This window comes from Hypanus sabinus, chromosome 21 (assembly GCF_030144855.1).
Source record: "Hypanus sabinus isolate sHypSab1 chromosome 21, sHypSab1.hap1, whole genome shotgun sequence".
NCBI lineage: Eukaryota > Metazoa > Chordata > Chondrichthyes > Myliobatiformes > Dasyatidae > Hypanus > Hypanus sabinus.
In genome coordinates this window covers 17,500,510-17,522,147 of record NC_082726.1, presented here as the reverse complement: position 1 = coordinate 17,522,147, position 21,638 = coordinate 17,500,510, and the positions used below count along the sequence as shown (strand labels likewise).

General features: G+C 42.4%; 1 protein-coding gene across 7 annotated transcripts in view; it reads right to left on the bottom strand.

Moving 5' to 3' along the window:
* The window catches only part of ptpn9a (protein tyrosine phosphatase non-receptor type 9a), a 248,321-nt gene that overhangs the window by 154,318 nt on the left and 72,365 nt on the right, over positions 1–21,638 (bottom strand). Inside the window, exon 1 of one of the 7 annotated variants that reach the window (XM_059946072.1) lies at positions 16,007–16,065. The exons of the other annotated variants lie outside the window; for them this stretch is intronic. Within the exon in view, the coding sequence (XP_059802055.1) occupies positions 16,007–16,060 (54 nt within the window). The 5' untranslated portion in view covers positions 16,061–16,065. Of the gene's footprint in view, positions 1–16,006; positions 16,066–21,638 lie in introns of those variants that run through there. 7 annotated transcript variants of the gene reach the window in all.

Sequence of the window (21,638 nt, the reverse complement as noted above, 5' to 3'; positions counted from 1 at the left end):
AAAATGCTGGAGAGACTCACTGGGTCAGGCAGCATCTGTTAAGGACAATGGACAGGTAACATTTTGGAACAGGCCCTGCCTGTGAGGGTGACATTCAAGTTATCAACATGGTTAAGACATGGGAAAGCCATTGCATACTCATTGCCACACATACTTGATGAAGCTTTGGTCCAGTGGAACAGGAGTCCAGGACCAGAAGAGAACAGAGATTCAGTCCTGATGATGGTCTCAACCTGAAATGCTGACTGTCCATTTCCCCCCACAGATGCTGCCTGACCAGCTGAATTCCTCCAGAATCCTGTTTGTTATGCTTTTAGATACATTCGAAGTACATATTTTAGTAAATCAAGTACTCATATCTTTCACCCTAGCACTATAAAAGGAAAACGGGATAAAACTATGTAAAATCCATCAGCAATCATTTGGTCAACAGCTATTTGCATTATGGTACAACAAAAACATTATAATAATCACAACAACCTCTATTTGTTTAGACATGGAAGCATCAGGAGAGGCAACAACAGTGGATTTTCAGACACTGAGCCACAGATAACAACACACACAGCTTAGGCTGTAAGGAACTTTGATTTTCGCTGGAAAAGGAACTGCCATCCAACAAACCACACCACTGAATAATCTCTGCCACAAAGCTGATTTAAAATATTTTACCTCATTTCTAGTGAAAATTCCTGTTTCCAAAGCAACCTAACATCTACAACTTATTGGAAGATAAGCCAAAGATGCATTAGAGAGTTGTACACACACACAAGTACAGATATGTTTCACAAAGTCAAATATGTTTACTTTGTACTAGAGCAGATCCATAACCCCAATCCTACATGCTTCCCTCACGTTGTACCATTTCCAAACCGATTTATACACACGTCTCCACCTACACTGCAAGCAGGCAGCTCTGCTCTACCTCCTCATTCCCAGTAAGGGAATGACCAAAGCTGAGAAGCCTGTTTAGAACTGCATACAGAAACCCACAACTTCAGAATGAGAGCAGCAAAAAGCAAAATTGATTTCATTGCCCTGAGATGGGGCAGTGGGCCTCCTTGATGGTAATGCTGCATCTACAGTTAACAAAGAACAGTACAGTACAGCACAGTAACAGGCCACTTGAACCATGCAATTTAAACTTGTAATTAAACACACTACAAAATTAGTCCGTATCCCTCCATTCCTGAACATTCATGTGCCCATCTAAAAACCTCCTAAATTATTCAATTGTATTCGAGTCCACCACCGCCCCAGGCAGTTCATTTCAGGCACTCACAAATCTCTGTATAGAAAGCAAACTTGCCCCACCTGCCTCCTTTGAACTTAACACCTCTCATCTTAAATGCATGCATGCTCTCCGGTATTAAATATTTCAACCCTGTGGGAAAATAAGATACTGGCTGTCTATCTATACCTCTCAATCTTCTATCAGGTCTCCTCTCAGCCTCTGCCACGCCCAAGAAAAAAGATCCAAATTTGTCCAACCTCTCTATTTACTACATGCCATCTAATTCAGGAAGCATCCTAGTAAACTTCTTCTACAATCTCATCCAAAGCCTCTAAATCCCTCCTACAATGGGAAAAACCACAGATGCTGTATATCCAAAGCAACACACACAAAATGCTGGAGAAACTCATCAGGTTAGGCAGCATCCAACAAAATGAGTAAACAGTCGACATTTCAGGCTGAGACCCTTCATCAAGATATCCTTCTTAATGAGAAAATCCCAAGTGATAGGATTTGTGGACCACACTCAAAAATGTTGGAGGAACTGAGCAGGCCAGGCAGTATCAATGAGAAAGAGTAAACAGTCGATGTTTCGGGCCAGTCTTGATGAAAGGTCTTGACCCAAAATGTCAACTGTTTACTCTTTTCCATAGATGCTGCCTGAACTGATGAGTTCCTCCAGCATTTTGTGAGTGTTGCACTAATATTGTTTATTTTGATGTGTAAATTATGTATAATTTGCTTGCAGTGTACCATGCTGTTATTGTTGCAGAGAACCAATTTTCATGCCTATAACAATAACATCAATTTGAACCTCATACAAGCTTCCAGCAGTTAAGAGGGACTGTAAAATTGAGGCATGTTTCTCAGATTTAGGCACCTACAGAAATTCCTCTCCACCTCACATCCACTTCAGGATGAGGTGGAAGCCAGCAGATCCACAGTAGAGATCAGCATCAAGCAGTGCCGGATCACTGTTGGCACACTTTTCTAAAAACTGTCTTCCAGTAAAACTGTACCTTGCCTCTAACTAGTGGTGCCAATCCACAGGGCAGACAGTTCAACCTCTGTCATTGACACGAAAATCAAGGTCACCCCAGCTTCAGTGACCCGTACTACACAGATGATGCTTGAGTATGCATACATGTTGTGTGGCTGGGCAGCACCTCCCACCTCCACTACATTCACACCAGCCACTCCTCTATACAGCCCCTCAGCACCCTTCACCTCTCCCATACACTGCCACTCCACTCCTCATATCTACACTGACTCAGTCACTGTTCTACTGTTTCCAATATGCTCCCTTGTTATTTAGAATTCCTCTTGCCAACAGTTTCTTTGTCACTTTCTCATTTCCTGCCAGTCACCTTATGTTCAGATACTCCTGCACCTAGCACTTTATGTACATACAATGAGCGTGTGCATTTCATAAACTAATCTTAAGGCCGCAGTCATCAGTTACTTGTAAATTGTGTTCTATAGAGTTGCTTTCATATTTATATGTTTTTTTTGCTGTGCCTGATCAGGATTAACAATCATTTTGTTCTCCTTTACACTCGTAAACTTTACACTTGTTCACTTTACACTAAAGAATGACAATTTAAAAAATCCTGAATCTGTCGATTTGTTCACTGAAGCACAAGGTTTGAGGGCTTTACATTTTAACAAAACAAATGGCCTCCAACACCTGCTCCCACTGTAAAACACCAAAAAGGACAAGACCATGGAAATTGTGCAGTACTTTACACACCTCAGGAGCCAACTCTTAATGAAGGTTGACATTTATGGTGATATTATCTTTAGAGCATAAAATAAAGCTTTGGATCATTTGAGGAAAAGAGTATTTGATAATCAATAGCTCAACCCCAGTACAAAGCTCATAGCCCTCTGAGCAGCGGGGATCCCTGTCTTCCTTTATGGTTTATGTAGACCAGACACCTCAAAGCACTGGAGAGAAACCACCGACAATGACAAAGGAAACAATCAATGCCAGCAGCCTCTTCCAGATCAACATCCCCAGCACTGAGCCCTAATTGGACTTGGTCAGTTCCGATGGGCAATTCACATTGTTCATACACCTGACACCAGACACCCTGAGAAGATGCTCTATTCCAATTGAGAAATTATCAAACAGAGAAAATATTTCAAAGATGTGTTCAAAATGTCCTTCAGAAAATATAATATCCCCACTACCCAGTGGGAATTGTTGCTTCACCATTAGACAGAGGAGCAGAATTCGGCTATTAGATCCACTTTTCCTCTCAGCCCCAATCTCCTGCCTTCTCCCGCATCCCTTCATGCACTGACCAATCAAAAATCTATCAACCTCTGCCTTAAATATACATAAAGTCTTGGCCTCCACAGCCGTCTGTGTCAACACTCTTTGGTTAAAGAAATTCCTCCTCATCTCTGTTCTAAAAGGATGCTCCTCTATTTTGAGGCTATGTCCTCTGATCTTAAGACTCTCCACATCCACTCTATTGAGCCTTTCATGATTCGGTAGGTTTCAATGAGGTCAGTCCTCATTCTTCTGAATTCCAGTGAATGTAGTCCCAGAGCCATCAAACCGCTCTTCTTATGACAAGCCGTTCAAACCTGGAATCATTTTCAATAACCTCCTTTGAACACTCTCCAGTTTCACCACATCTTTTCCAAGGGGCACAAAATTCACAATACTCCAACTCATCACTGCTTTATAAAGTTTCAACATTACATCCTTGCTTTTATATTCTAGTCCTCTTGAAGTGAATGCTAACATTGTATTTGCCTTCCTCACCACAGATTCGACCTGCAAATCAACCTTTAGGGAATCCTGCACAAGCACTCCCAAGTCCCTTTGCACCTCAATTTTTTGTATTTTCTTTCCATTTAGAAAATAGTCAACCCTTTCATTTCTTCTACCAAAGTGCATGACCATACTCTTTCAGACACTGTATTCCATCTGCTACTTCTTTGCCCATTCTCCAAATCTAATTCCTTCTGTAGCCTCTCTACTTCATGAAAACTACCTACCTCTCCACCTATTTTTTGTATCATCTGCAAATGTTGCAACAAAACCATCAGTTCCATCATCCAAATCATTAACACATTGCGTAAAAAGAATTGGTCCCAACATAGACTCCTGTGGAACACCACTAGCCACTGGAGGCGAACCAGAAGAGCATTCCCACTCTTTGCCTCCTGCCAGTCAGCCACTATTTTATCCATGCTAGAATCTTTCTTGTAGCTTGTTAAGCAGCCTCTCGTTTGGCACCTTGTCACGATGGTCCAAAATGGAGAAGGAACATTTGGCATGGTAGTGGTAACTCTGAGCTCATGTACCAGGGGCCAGTGTAAATGGCATAAGGAGCTTCCTGTCAGTCCCATCAAGCACCTATTGTCCCACCAACAGAAGATTCTGTAGGCTCAACAGCAGTGCCACCAGCCACCTCAGTACCTCCAGAAGTGAGCAGAACGCAAGGAATCCTGAATCCTGAAGGGCTGCTTGAGAAGAGGAGGAATGTGTAACATGAAGATATTGCCGGTCCTTGTTTCCTTGTTCTTCCCTTCATAGCAGAGGCCAGTAGGTAGTGCTGAAGCAGGATGTCACTGTGTTCACCATGCAGTGTACTCTCAAAGTATCACAGGGTCAACGTTTATGATATAAATTCACGGGGGGGGGGGGATTGCAATGTAATCTTCTGCAAAATGAATTAAATAAATATAATTTCCCTAAATCAATGTATCCATTAATGTCATTATACACAGAATACAGTTATCACCATTCCTTGACATGCCATATGTGATATAAAACACATCAGCATATCTTTAGTTAACTCTCAATAAAAGTTACAGCTATCACTGACTAACGTAAGATTTCTTGTAGGTCTCAGAGTATCCAGATTATGAGGCACCTTTTACCACATACAGAGGATTCCCAGTTCACTCAAGACAGGGGAGGGGTCTCGTCCCGAAATGTCAACTGTTTACCATAGACACAACCCGGCGTGCTGAAGTCTGTGTTGCTTAGTATAACAATTACTTGATGGCCAGAACAAAGTAAAGCATTTATATGCTGGATGACACAATGACATGCCCCAGTCAGAAGCCCAGCGTCTGCGAGCCTGGGCCAGGGACTGGGGGTTGCTGGCCCAATATCTGCAAGTCTGAGAGTTCAGGGCCAAGGACGGGGGAGGGGCCCCAGAGGTGGTCTGGCAGTGAGTGGGTGGGAGGCTGGAAAAGGGACTTGTCTTGCTGTTGTTTTATTTTGTTGTTGTTCTGCTGAACATTGTACGCATGCTATGCTGGTGGCAGAATGCGTTGCCGACACTTGCTCAGGTGCATTGGTTGTTAACGTAGACAATGTATGTTACAATGTTCACGTGACAAGTAAATCTGAATCACCACTCCATCTTTTGTGAATTGAAGTAGAGGTCAACGTAGGAATTATAAACACCATTACAGGTGTGGAGATAGTGACATTTAGGACACATGGGGTAGTTTGTAAGGTACTCCACTCCACCCTCTGCATTAAACAAATTACCGTTCACATATTTCCTTAAGCTTCAAAAAGACTCCATCATTAGACTCAATTTCCCCATCTATGCCCACAAGGACTGTTCCCATTGCCATTCCCTGGCCTGCTCTTCTATCCCTGTCAACTGCTCCACTTCTGATGACACATTCCCAGGCAAACTCAGGAGATACTCCACCACCTCTTCTCTTCCCACCATCCAGGGACCCAAACAGTCCTTCCAAGTGAGGCAGCAATACACTTGCTTATTTTCCAAACTAATGTACTGCATTCAATATCCATCATGAGCTTAGCTCTACCTTGGAGGAAACAAACACAGATTGGGTGACTACCTTGCAGAACACGTGACCTCAGTCTGAAGGGGTAATTCAAGATTGTCTTGTGGGTGACTGTCACTTAAATTCTCCGTCCTACTCCCATGCAGTGTTGGCGCCTGGCCTAGTGGGCAAGGCATCAGACTAATAACTCCAGGCGCAGATCCACGGTCTCTTGAGACCAACGGATGCCACCTACTCCCATGCAGGTATATCAGCCCATGGATTTCAACACCATTAAAATGTTGCCAACAAAAATTTGAACACTTCATCGTCCATCCAGGCAAACTGCTGTCTTCCTCACTCAATGTCAAATTCTACATTGCAATTACTTAATTGGTTTGTCACTGTCACACATGCCAGATAGAATAACACCATCCATACATTGTCAACCATCTGCCTCATCTTTACCCAGATGGTAAAGTAAACTAATGAAGAGAAACCAATTAGTAAGTCACAACCACAATAAATGCATTTCCAAAAGGAAAAAAAAATTATGCTTTGTGTCTTTTATGTCCAGACCACCTCAAGACCTCTCTAAAGCAGGCAGCTCCAATTATGCCTCCAAAAGAAAAAGGTCTAAAACTCCAACTGGGAAACCTAATAACTGGGCCCATGTGCAAGCTGACAGCACAGGTTCAATAATTTTCAGAACAGAAACAGCCCAACAAACATACTCTTGTAGTGGATTTAAGGCAACAGGTAAAGGACCAGCTGGGATACAATAAGAATTGTCTATAATAGTGATTTAGCATGTTAGATCACTGAACTGAGCAGTACAGCAAATAGAAATGTCCTCTGGCTCACAACGTTGTGCCAAACTAATTATATTAGAAATCAACTAATCCTGTATGATGTCCATATCCTTCCATTTTCTTCACATTCATATGCATATCTAACTATCTCTTAGAAGTCCCTAATTATCTGCCTCTACCACTACCCCAGGCATCCACCATTAAGTAAAAAAGACCTGCTCCTCACATCTCCTTTGAAATTACCCTCTCTCACTTTAAATGCATGCCCTCCAGTATTAGTCATTACAACCCTAGAAAAAAAGGCGTTGTCTGTCTACTCTACCTGTCCCTCTCCTGATCTTATAAATCTCTATCAGGTCTCCGCCCCCCCCCCCCCCCCCCAGCCTCCGCTGCTCCAGAGAAAACAACCAGCTTTGTCTCTTTCAGGTAGCATGTGTTGTGAAGGGGTTCAACAGCAATTTCGAAGTGGACATTGGATACTACACATTCACTGATGGACTCAATAAAGCAATGAAGTGAGGCTGAGTAGATTCTCTTTCAAAGGGCCAGCACACAGATACTCTGCTGAATGGCCACCTTCTGTGTTATGTAATTTATGCAACAAACGGAACGCTCAAAACTCAATGGGTCGGGCAGCATCTGTGGAGGGAAATGGACAGATGATACAGAAGGGCAAAGAAACATGCCTTCCCCTCAATTTACTTTAGACTCAGTTCCTTTCTATCTTTCAGTTCAGATGAAAGCTCTCATCAGCTGGCCATTTCCCTTCACAGATGTTGCCTGACCTGCTGTTTCCCTGCAGCAGTTCGCTCATTGCTACAGATTCCAGCATCTGTGGTCTCATGACTCCATTAAGTGATTTCATGTCCTTTAACCCACAGGGATTTATAAACAGCCACAATACTGACATAGACATTTACACAACAGCTGAACAGATCTACAAGCACTGAAGAATGGTCCTGGAACATAGAACAATGTTGCATATACATTGGGTCAGAATCGTTGCAGGCAGATATCCTCAATTTGTCAACCTGAAGTGTTAAGGTTGTAATTCACATCACTGAGCCTTCTACTAAAGGCACAAGTATCCCACATTGCTTGAGGAGATAACAACTGGACATAGCTCAAATGCAAACAGCAAAAGGCCCAAAGGAGTAAGAATTATACAAGCAAGGCTGTATGTAATTAACCCCCACTACACATCCTTTTCTCCACTGTAATCAGAGCTTCATGTGGGTAGGGAAGGAGAATAAAGGCTTCATTTTGCTGGGAGCTCTAAAAGTGTTAATCCCGCTTGGTGGCGCAATAATATCAGCACCGGACTCCGGAGCGAAGGTTCCTGAGTTCAAATCCAAGTTGGGTTGAGTGTTGAGCTACCAACTCGACCTCATAAAACCAAGAATAGCTTGCTAAGGAAACACCGTCAAAAGACGGTGTCTCGATAACTCCACTGCCCCCGAGTTAAGGGTTATTCTTCTTCTTCTTCTAAAAGTGTTATCCCTGCAGTAAAGACTGATGAGCACTGCCACAAGAAAGCAGCATCCATCATCAAGGACCCCCACCATCCGAGTCTCTTCTCACCACCTCTCTCTCTCCACCCCCTCTCCTCTCACTGTTGCCATCGATAAGGAGGTGCAGGAGCCTACACCAACAGATTCAGGAACAATTATTACCCTTCAACAATCAAGTTACTGGACTAGCATGGACAACTTCACTCACCTCAACTTTGAAATGATTTCACAACCTATGGACTCATTTTCAAGGACTCTACAACACACATTCTCAGTATTTTATTTCTATTTGTTCATTACAATTATTATTCGTTTTAAACTTGTGCAGCTTGTCTTCTTTTGTACATTGGTTGTCAGTCTTTGCAGCTTTTCATTGATTTTATTGTATTCCTTTGTTCTACTGTGAATGCCTGCAAGAAAATGAATCTCAGGGACATATACATATGCTGGTAATAAATAAACTTCCAACTTTGGAACTTCACTGCCTTTCATTGCTTTGATGATGTGACAGTGTTGGGGCTCACCACCAACGAGACAGCTTACAGACAGGAGGTGGGAGAGCTTGAGGTCTGGTCCAAGTCAAATGTCAACAAGACAAAGGAAATGGTTATCAGCTTCGGGAGAACACATACCCCTCTTTACATCAACGGCACCGCAGTGAAAACTGCAAGCAGTATCAAACTCCTGGGAGAGCACGTCACACACAACCTCTCAACGTCCCAGAAAACATCCTACACAGTCAAGAAAGCTCGTCAATGTCTCTGCTTTCTGAGGAGGCTGAAGAGAGCTGGACTATGCATACCTCTTCTCACAGCTTATAGATGTGCAGTAGAGAGCATCCTAACAAGCTACATCATTACTAGGTAGTAGAAACTGCACTGCAGCCTCTGCAATGGGTAGTTAAGACTGCCCAATGCATCACCGGCACCAGCTTACCCACCATCAAGGACATATACAGAAAGGAGCTGGAAAAGGGCCAGTAACATCAGGAAGTATTCCACCCACTCAGCTCATGGACTAGTTATCCCACTCCCATCAGGAAGGAGGCTACAAAGCATCCATGACAGGACCACCAGAGTCAATAACAGATACTTTCCCTAATCAGTAGGGCTGATCAACACCTTCAGCATCTAAACCACACCCCCCACCACTTTTATCATTTCCTGTCAGTCACATCATGTACGGACACTAACGTCACTTTATGGACATAAAATCAAACTATGTGTCTAAACTATCTTACGTGTTTATATTTACTGTGCTTCTTTAATTATTGCATTCTTTATATTATTGAGGATTTTTTTGTGCTGCACCGGATCCAGAGTAACAATAACTATAAGATGATGAGAGACATTGATCGTGTGGATAGTCAAGAGGCTTTTTCCCAGGGCTGAAATGGCTCAGTTTAAAGTGCTTGGAAGCAGGTACAGAGGAGATGTCAGGGGGAAGTTTTTTTTTACACAGAGTGGGTGAATGCTTGGAATGCCTGCTGGGGATACTGGTGGAGCCAGAAACGATAGGGTCTTTTAAGAGGCTCTTGGATAGGTACATGGAGCTTAGAAAAATAGAGGGCTATGGGTCACCCTAGGTAATTTCTAAAGTACGTACATGTTCGGCACAGCATTGTGGGCCGAAAGGCCTGTATTGTGCTGAAGGTTTTCTATGTTTCTATAATTTCATTCTCCTTTATACGTATACTGGAAATGACATTATACAATCTTCAATCTTATAATAAGAGGACAAATTCTGGATTGTGTATATATGTACCTAGCACAGGACTCCTAACTGCAACAAACTCAAATCAAACTGCATGCCATTCCCAATGACTCAACCTCTCCCCATGTCTTATCTCACACTGCTTCCAAATTGGGCATTTTACATTAACATTTGCAAGGATCTTTGCAAATAGATTAACCTAAGAGCCTGTTTACCTTGAGCACAATGTCTCCAGGATGTTTTCACTGACTGTACACAAACACACAAGTCAAATGTAAACCATTTGTACAAATAAATTTGGAAAGGTTTGATTTAGAAAGGTTTGGGAGGAGAAACAAAAACTATCATTTTTTTAATCCAGCAAATTATTATTAAAACTAAAGAGACAATTTTCTGAAATGCAAGCATGATTTATTTTTAAAATTTATTTAGAGGATGTGGAAGCTATTTCTAATAGGACTTGAGAAGGGCTAGGAAAAGGGCTAGGAAACTCCCTTTAAAGGGAGTTTCAGTGTTGACGACATTGCCTGGGCTTGGAGTCACATCAAGTCCAGACTGGGAACCGTAATGAGGAACTGGTAAAGATTCCCCTCTATGAAATGCAATGGTGAACTAGACAGGTTTTCGACCACACTCTGGTCACCATGTCTCAAACCAATGTTATTTATTGCTGGGACTGGAATCAATTTATTCACAGCGTAGAACAGGCCCTTCCAGCCACGCTGCCCAGCAACCCCTGACTTAACCCTCGCCTAACAATGGGACAATGGGACAATGTACAATGACCAATTAACTTACCAACTGATACATCTTTGGACAGTGGGAGGAAACTGGAGCACCCAGAGGAAACTCACGCTGTCACGGGGAGAACGTACAAACTCCTTACAGACGGTGGCGGGAATTGAACCCAGATCACCGATACTGCTGAGTGTTGTGCTGACCGCTACGCTACCCTGTGTGATGTCTCCAAAGTATTAGCTTCCGTCTCAGGATTGCGTCTGGTAAATCTCTGTTCAACAATAACCTGTACCCAAAAAAAAAAATCGAGCCTGCAATTCCAGAAAGGAAGAGGAAAAAACAACTGCCAAAGCAAATGAGGTGTGAGGGGAAAATGGGATTTAATACATCATTTAAATGCTCCTAAGAATTGTCAGTCTCTTTTTATTACTGGTCCCAACAGCATTTCTCAAGCTCTTCATACAAGTCTGGAGTGATGGCAACACTGTTTATGCCAGTTAAGTACTCCTATGTGATTATTATTCTCAAAACCAATATCTTTTCCTACTACCCTGTTATATTTCACTCTCTGGTATAAGTCTATCAACAACCAATTCTAAATGGGTACACAATGTTCCTGAAATTAATAAAGTTAAGCTTCAACATTACTTAGACATAGAAACATGCAAAGGTAGGAGAGAAAAGCAGGGGCAGAGGCCACACCCTCTACCTCACTAAATATCTATAAAAATACAATTAACATGCAGCTATAGACATTCACGTATACCCCCTTAATACCAGAGATAGCTTTGTGCAAACACCAGAAAACTTAAAAGTCCTGCCACAGCCCTGCTTAATAAACCAACAGGACAAACAGAACTGCTTTTATACAGTACCTTTCCTGAACAGGGTGCCCCAAATTATTTTTCAGTCAGTTACGCACTTTTGAATTGAACGCTGCAGTTGCAACAGAGGTAACACAGAGACAAATATGTGTACAGTATCGCAATAATGATGCTTTAGTGATTATAGTTTTTGATCATGTTGATTGACCGATGAATGATAGAGAGGGCATCGGGAAAATTACTGCTCATCTTTCAATAGGGGTTCTTTTAACACCGCACCAAACGATCCCTCGGTTACATTTTTGGTTCCAATGCAGCAGATCGCAAGAGGCTTCAGAGGGTTGTAGACTCATCCATCTCTGTCACATACACAACCCTCCCCACCACTGAGGACATCTTCAAGAGGCAGTGTGCCAAGAAGGTTGCATCCATCACTAAGTGGCCTTACCATCAGAACAGGCCTCCTCTGGGACTCGCTGCAAGATGCTCCCTGCAGATCCATTCATTACTTTGGTGCAATGATCTGATCTGTATGAACAGTCCCCAAGCCAAGCTTTTCACTGTATCTTGGTACGTGTAAAATAATAAACAAAGACTGATAGCTTCAGGGAAGTGGGACAGGAGCCTAAAAACCCACATTCAATGATTCTAAAACAGCTTCTTCTCCTCCTCCACCAGACTTCTAAATGGTCCATGACACTACTTGTATTGCACTGTTTTCATAACTTGTAGATTTTTGTAACTGTGCACTGTTCTACTGCCATAAAACAACAAACTTGAAGTCCATCTTAATAAATTTGATTCCCCATGAATAGCAAGCCAACACCTCTGGACGGAAGAATTATGCTGCCACTAGACCATAGTTACAAACTTATCAGGCATTTGGCAGACAAGAAAGCATTGGCTATCTAGTCTGATATAGCACTGTCATGATATAATTTTCCCCACTTTTAAACCAATGAACACAAACACAACTACAATCCCACACCCCTCCCCTACCACCTCTACTTCATAATTTTCTGTCAGTCACCTTATTTACAGACACTGCTGTGCCTTGCATCACTTTATGGACATCCAATCGATGTACAGTATCTTACATGTTTATATTTATTGTACATTTTATTTTGCTATTTTTAAAATCTTTTAAGTTTTTTTGTGCAGTATCTGATCTGGAATAACAATTATTTTGTTCTCCTTGTACTTGCGTACTGGAAATGACATTAAACAATCATGAATCTTACGTAGTGACATCAGTAAACCTCACAAACGTTCTTCAGTACCAAGTGGAATCACTTAGAAATGAACAACCAAGACCAAATCATCTGGCTCTTCAGACTGCTTTTGGTGATAAAGCTATATCCATTTCCAGTATAAAAAAGAGAACCCCTCCACAAACAGAAACTGTTGGGAAAATTCAAACCTTCCAGATCATAGCTTGGGAACTATCATCTTACTAAGTGGATATGGAAGGGAAATTGGTTCATAAATCTTTATCCTCCTCAATGTTACCTTATCTCCCTACAGCACATGGTCAGATGAGGCATCCCCTAGAGGGGCAACTCACCGCAGACTGAAAGATTACTTTGCAGAAAGCCTACACTCTGGTATGATCCCGAGCTTTTGGTTGCTTGCCAGCTACTTTAATCTTTCATCCCACACAGACTTTTCTGTCTGTGGTCTGTTGCTCCATTACAAGGACCAACACAAAAAGCTCATTTCCTGTTTGGACACACAGTAGCATTTGGACTCAATGAGTAACTTGTACTTTCTTTCTGTTTCTATCAGAACTGGCCATTTCTCAGCATTTCAGCTTTTTCTTATAGTCTAGCTAGTTGAGAAAGTCACACAACCTTGTTCTTTACAACACTGCATAGAAAGAAGCTTGATATGCTTGCATTGAGAAAGTTGGACTCAGCTGATCACAGGTTTGTTTCACTCATTCCCCATCTTCTTTCCTGTTGAAATTTAACTTCTTTTTTTCTTTCATTCCTAATTTTGACAAAGGGCCCTTGACCTGAAACCCTGAACATACCCTTTACCGCCTAATGCGTTTCCATCATTGCTGCATTTGTGTTTACACCTAATTCAGTAATTGTAGTACAAAGGAGCACATTCTTCTCAGAATCTGCCAAACCTTCCAACCAATACACCCAACTAATTCTGAAATTACTAATTACTCATGAATGTGATCTGACAACCACAGCACAGGTCAAAGGTTCGAAACATCGACTGCACTCTTTTCCATAGATGCTGCCTGGCCTGCTGAGCTCCTCCAGCATTTTGTGTGCAGTAAAAGTAGACGGGTTGGCTATCTATGACCATCACACTAACAGCGAGATCTGTGACTGGCTACGTTGCACTGAGGACGTCACCATTATTAAACACATCTATGTGAGGGCAAACCAGACGGCGTAGCTGACAGTAGCAATCGGGGCAGGGGTGAGGGATCAGGATGCTGCTTTCACATTGGGGGATAACACAGCTCTCAGGTCAACAAGAGCCGCTGCACTTTCACAAGGCATGTCCAGATAGTCAGCTCCCTGAGCGATGGACGCCGCCTTCTTGCGGCACCAGCTCTTGAAGATGTCCTTAATGGTGGGGAGGACTTAAAGATCAGAGAATGTTGGAAAAATTCAACAGGTCTGGCAAAACCTGTGGGAAGAGAAACAAATAGCATTTCAGGTTGAAGACCCTTCATTAGAACTGAACTCAGGACACCCGAATTCAATTCTGACGAAGGGTCATCAATCCGAAACACTAACCGACTCTCTTTCCTCAAGTGCTGCTTGACCCGCTGAATTTTTCCAGCATTTTCTGATTCTTAAATCCTCTCTCCTACTTTCCATGAGGTCTCAACCCACTCATCTGTAAAAGCCAAACTGCTCAAAGGAAGCCCATCACTATGTCCTCTGACCAGTTTTATGGATGGTAACAAATATGGCCTGGTCAATCACTGAGGTGCCACACTGGTACTACTACCTGATAACTGAAAGCAGAGACTGACATTGAGGTTCTCTTCCTCTCACTTACATGAACATTGCTATTATTACACCAATTCATATCGCAAATAATCACTGGTACACTGAGCTTACATTTCACAGACATCAGCCAGTTGCTACTGCAGAACAAACTCTAATACATTAACATTTTATGCAATCTTATCTAGGCCATCCAGAGATAGCACTTCTGTGATCATGCACACCACCACAGACTTTTAACACAACAGGAAGAACACTACCATTAATCCAAGGCTCAAAACTAGGGGCTCTTATTGATCGTTTACCGTCATTTTTGTTAACTACCTTTATGGATAAAAGCCTGTTAAGAGCTGGTTATTAGTTAAAAGCTAGGCGATACTGTTCACTTGGAGTGACTACAGGCCACTCCTCGTTTAGAATAGTTATATGAGACTGCAAGAAATTGAAATCAATCAATCCCTCAGTTCCAGACCATTCTAGACAAAGGACAGCTGCCAGATGTGTGTTCATGCAAAGGCTTTGTCTAAGTTCTTCCAGAATTGGAGCTGCCAAAATTTTTTGTTCGTGAGTAAACAGGAAATCCCGGAAATCTTCAGGCAGATTGATGGAAATCAGTGTATTGGAGGTAGATAAGATCACATCCCAGCACTTATTGCTTGCTTAATGATAGCATTATTCTTAAAAATTAAGAAACCTAAATGATGCACTCAATTGAAACAGTAATATATTTTGAGTAGTTTGCTTATAAATGAAATAAAGAAAAAAAAGCTAATTTTGCAGGGTTTTTTTATTTGACCTTTAAAGATCTTTCACAGACAGCCACAATGGAGTTACATGTCCACAGGCTCCCATTGTAAATCAGTTGACATTTGATCGAGACCCTTCCTCTAGGATCTTCACACTGTGACCATCAAGGAGATACAGAAGCCTGAAGGCACACACTCGATGATTCTTCCCCTCTGCCATCCAATATCTGAATGGACATTGAACACATGAACACCATCTCACAACGACACACACAAAATGCTGGTGGAACACAGCAGGGAGAAGCACTGTCAATGTTTTGGGCTGAGACCCTTCGTCAGGACTACCTCACTTTTTTTTTCTTTTTGCACTACTTATTTAACCATTACATATATTTACTGTAATTCATGATTTTTTTTCCTCTTATGTATTGCATTGTACTGCTGCTGCAAAGACCACAGATTTCACTACATATGCTGGTGATATTAAACCTGATTCTGATGCTAGTGCTTTGACCCAAAATGTCAACTGTCAACTGGCCTGCCTTCGAAGATAATTCCCACCATTTGTCTTAAGGACAGAGCAAATACATGTGAGGGAATGGATGCTTAAGGAGAGGTGAAACTTGCAAGTAGTAACTGATTCCCTTGGTTCCTACATTAGAGTTTCATTTGTAGGCAAATACCTGCTGTAACAGACAAGTGCACTCGTTGAGCAGTACAGACAAGTCTTGCTTCATTCAACCTATAGAAAAAAGCATGACAGTTTCATTCAGATATTTTTTACAAGTGATTTCTAAGAATTATTAGTCATGTAGAAAAACAACTGCACTACCGGTACGTGCCCACAGATAAGGTGATCAGCATGTAAAGGAGAAGCAATAGAGCCCCAGTGACTGTACTCCACCAAAACCTCAACTTTCTGCACACCCACAGTGGCTTCGGTGTTACTAAAACAGCCACTGCTGCACTTTACAGGCATTACTAGTTTCGCAAGGCAAGCATGACACAATTCAGAAAAAGAATCGGTTCTCACCATTTCAGATTCGCAAACAACAGGCAAAGGACCAAGGCTTTCAAGTTGGCAACTGGAACATAACACTGTTATCTGTAAACCACCCAGGTTACTGACACCAAACATATCCTTCAGAGCTGTTTGAGCAGGCGTGGAAGATAGTGCTTCTTTTGAGGAAAAAGTAGGGAAGCTGTACTTGTAAAATCATGGCTATTTAAAAACAGAGCAAGGAGGGGGCATATTCAGTGTGGTGAAGGTCTTTATCTGCTCATTGGTTGGTTGCCACACACTAGTCACCAATCAGAGAGCAATATGCAGCAGTTTGCAGCTGAAAGTCAAGGCGCCATGTAACATAGAAACAGGTCCTTGAGCTCACCACTGCCAAGCTGACCTTTGCATTTATCTATGCTACTCCAACATAAGCTAAAAGGTTTGCAAACAATGCAAAAAACAATACAAAAAAAATTGGTCATCTTGCAGAAAGCAAGGTCTAAGGCAGGGGTCAGCAACCTTTACCACTGAAAGAGCCACTTGGACCCGTTTCCCACAGAAAAGAAAACACTGGGAGCCGCAAAACCCGTTTGACATTTAAAATGAAATAACACTGCATACAACGTTTTTTTTGCCTTTATGCTATGTATAAACAAACTATAATGTGTTGCATTTATGAAATTGATGAACTCCTGCAGAGAAAACGAAATTACATTTCTGCATGCAACAAAAACATTTTGAACTCCGAAAAAAAGACGTTGGGTTGAAAGTTACTTTTAAGTAAAATATTCAATGTCTATTTGAGTCCTTCTTGTATTTATGAAAAACGCCGAACTTAAATTTTCCGCCAGCAGCAAACCAAAAATAACGTCAGCCAGCTGTCATCCTGAAAAATGAAAGGACTATTTCACTGAACTATGAAAAAATATGAATATAAGTAAAATAATAGGCAATTAAAATATTTATCATACTTGGTTAATGGGATTTCTGCTCCTGGACCTCAGCGCACAGCGTCTGCACATCAGGGCTGTATGATGTCACCTTCATCTTTACACAGGATCGCAAGCTGTCATCTGTGAGGTTTTCAATATCACTCCATTTGTGTTTCTGAGCAAGAACGGCCTCCTGACGGGCAACATCTTCAAGGTCTGCTGTCAAGCGTCTAAACTTGGACACCCATATGTCTTTGTCGGCTATGTCGGCCAGTTCCATCTCAAGATCAGGTTGACTCACACCTGCCAATGCGGTCGTATTCAGTAGGGAAGGATCGATGCTTAAGGGAGTGACCGGGAAGGATAATGTGTTTTTTTCCTCTCTGAACTCACAGAAGCGTTTCCCAAACGATGTTTGCATTGCGATGATTGCAGAATGTAAATACTCCGAAATTATCATGTCGTGACCTTGTTTGAACTCTCTCAAATTGGGGAAGTGAGACAAAGTGCCTTTCTGTAAATCTCTGGCAAGCACTGTCAACTTGCGCTCGAATGCCAAAACATCCTCCAACATGTGCAGGGCTGTACGTCCTTTCCCCTGAAGAGCTGTGTTCAGCGTGTTCAGGTGCGCTGTCATGTCTACCATGAAGTGTAGCTTTTCCAGCCACTCTGGCTGTTCCAGCTCAGGAAAGGTGAGCCCTTTGCTGCCCAGGAAAGTTTTCACTTCTTCCAGACACGCGACAAAGCGTTTCAGCACCTTCCGTCTGGACAGCCAGCGATAAAAACACGTTGTAGCGGTGTCAGTAAACTGCAGTCAAAGATAGCTTTATTCGAACTAAACAGCCTTGCTTTTAAGCCTCCCTCAACCCAGCCCCCATGGACGCAGATGCTGCAAAAGACGCGTACTCACAAACCCCCGTAGGCTATCTCCCTTAGCCGGAATGCCGGCTAATTGTGAGCCGTTTCGGATGTGGCAGGAAATGTACAAGATCACCATAATTACATTTCAAAAGCTAACAAACTAACATAAAATACATTTTAATTAAATACTGACCAATTATTTCCCAAAGCCACAGGGAGCCGCAGCACAGAGGTGAAAGAGCCACAAATGGCTCGGGAGCCGCAGGTTGCCGACCCCCGGTCTAAGGTCTTCTCTGTGGTATTCCTTGTCCAAGGTACAAGGATATGGTTTAAAGAGAGAGGTTGAAGGCTCAGAGCATACCTGAGGGGGAATCTTATTTTCACACAGAGGGTGGGTTGAGGCTAGAATATGCTTCCTGAAGAGGTCGTGAGGGCAGATGTTCTCACAATATTTCGGAAGCACCCAGGCAGGTACCTGAATTGCCAAGACCCAGAAGTTTACAGACCTAATGAGAGCAAACAGGATCAGAATAGGCAAGTATGATAGGTGTCATAAATATGGTGGGCCGAAGGGCCTGTTACTGTGTTATACAACTCTACTGTGTGGCGCGTGGCCAAGTGGATAAGGAGTCAGTCTGGTGATCTGAAGGTCGCTAGCTTGAGTCTTGGCTGAGGCAGCGTGTTGTGTCCTTGAGCAAGGCACTTAACCACACATAGCTCTGCGACGACACCGTTGTATGGCTCCTAATGCCCTTCCCTTGGACAGCATCGGTGGCATGGAGAGGGGAGTCTTGCAGCATGAGCAACTGCAGGTCTTCCATACAACCTTGCCCAGGCCTCAGTCATCATCGAAAATTGATGGGTAGCTGAAGAAGAGAAGAACAATTCTACTGGCCTACAGTAACTGAAAGCAGGGTCACCTGAGACCAACTGACTGCTTGCTTTACTGATGAGGCCAAGGTGCAAAAAAAAAAGGGAGAGGATGGAGGAAGAGAGAGGGGGTAGGGAGGGGAAGGGGGGAAGAGAGAGACAGACTTGGATTTACATATAGCACCTGTCACGAGACTCAAGTAGGGAATCAAGTCATTCTCTCCATTTATACTACAGACTTTTCCCATTTTCAGCTTCAAGAATAGCAACCATTGTGACTAGGAAACTGAGCAGCCAATCTGAAAGTCAATGTTCAGACTGGTAAATGCTAAATATTGATCAGAACATCAATAGCATCGCATGCAGTTACAGGCCATTGCTGCCATTGGCAGTGATGGTTTGTAGCATCTCACATGACCAAATCACCCAATGGAGATTTGAATGAACTGTGGCAATTTGTAAATCTATGAGTTACAATGGTACAATTTCGAAGCTGTATGATTCCAAGTGTCTCCATTCTCCATCATGCACCATGAACACCTTATGATCTCTTTTCTCTTGAAGTGTGGGATCCCATCAAACCTCCAAATCCCATCATAGACTGATTCTCTAGAGGAGACAACAATCAGAATCAGACAGGTTTAATACACTGGCATATGTTGTTTTGTGGCCGTGCATCGTAATAAGAACTATAAATTACAATAAGTATATATAAAAAAGTAAATTAAATAAGTAGTGCAAAAAGAGAAGGAAAAAATACTGAGGAAAGGTTCATGCATCCATTGTCCATTCAGAAATTGGATGGTGGAGAGGAAGCAGTTCCTGAAACTCTCCTTCAAGCTCCTGTTTCTCCTCCTTGATGGCTGCAATGAGAAGAGAGTGCATCAGGGCGATGGAGGTCCTTAAAGATGGACGGCACCTTTTGAAGGTGTCCTTGAGGTTAGTGCCCATGATGGAGCTAGCTGAGTTTCCAACTTTCTGCAGCTTTCTCCGATCCTGTGCACATCATCCCTTCTTTGCAATTGCATTAATGTGCTGGGCCCAGGATAGTTCCTCAGATACAGTTGACACCCAAGAACTTAAAACTGCTCACTCTTTCCATTTCTGATCCCTCAATGAGGACTTGCCCTTCCAGAGGTGTCCACAATCAATTCCTTGATATTACTGATGTTGAGTGCAAGATTGTTGCTGCAACACTCAACCAGCTGATCTATCTCATTCCTGTACGCCTCCTCGTCACCACCTGAAATTCAGCCAACAATAGTTGTGTCATCTGCAAATGTATAGATGCCTAGCCACGCACAGTATAGAGATAATATAGCAATGGGCTAAGCACGCATCCTTAAGATGCACCAGTGCTGATTGTCAGCGAGATGTTAATTCCAATCCACACTGACTGTGGTCTCCCAGTGAGGAGGTCAAAATCCAGACGCAGAGGGAGGCACAGAGGCCCAAGTCAATTTGAACAGAGGGCATGATTGCGTTGAATGCTGAGCTGTAGTTAATAAACCACAGCCTAACACAAGTATCACTATTATCCAGGTGATCCAAGGCTGAGCAGAGAGCCAGTGAGATTGCATCCACTGTAGATTTACTGTGCCTCTGAGCAAATTGCAGCGGGTCCAGGCCCTTGCTTAGGCAGGAGTTAATTCTAGCCATGACCAATCTCGCAAAGTACTTCATCGCAGTAGATGTAAGTGCCACTGGATTAAGTGCTTTGAGAGGCTTGATGCTGTTTATCCAGCTAACTTGCCCTTATAACTGCCTGTGCAATGGTCACTATTTGCCTTTTTTTTCCAAGAATGCAGCACAGATAGAATTTGTTTAGCATTTACTCTAGATTGGATCTCTATGTTTCCCCACAATCCTTGAAAGTGCTAATTACACAAGTCATACATTTTCATCTTGACAAGAGTTATTGAAAGCTCCTTTATCAAATAGGCCGGAGATGAGAGAAGTGAACATTGAGTTCTTTACATAGTGAAAGGTTGGTACCAGCTGCAGAACCAAGATGACTAAGCTTCTGAACTGGGGAATCAGTGGGTATACTATATTTTTACTTCCAGAAGGCAATAAGATGCCACATCAAACTGTATTGCAGAAAATAAAAACTGATGGTGTATGAGGTCATATAATGGCTTAAATAGAAGACTGGCTGGTTAACAGGAAACAGAAAGTAGACATAAATGAGACTTTTACTGGTTGCTGAGATATAATGAGTGGTGCACCTCAGAGATCAATGCTGGGGTTTTAACATTTCACCATTCATATGATCAACTTGGATGAAAACTTTCTTGCTCAAGCGGGAGTGAAAACATAATAAAAACATAATCAAAGATCCCTCCCATCCCAGATATTCTCAACCACACCCCCCCCCCACCCCCACATAGATGAAACAAAAGCTTAAAAGCACCTGTCACCACTCAAGGAGAGTTTCGGTCCTGCTATTATAACAATACTCTTGAACAGATCTCTGTGCATGTTAAAGTTGAACTCCTGACCTCAGAATCTAATTCATCTAGGCCTTACACCTTATTGTGTACCTGCACTGCACTTTCCTGTAATTGTAATTGCTTTTCCCTTGTACCATCTCAAAATACTTGAATTTTGAAATGAAATGACCTGTATGGATGGCTCGAAAATCTAAAC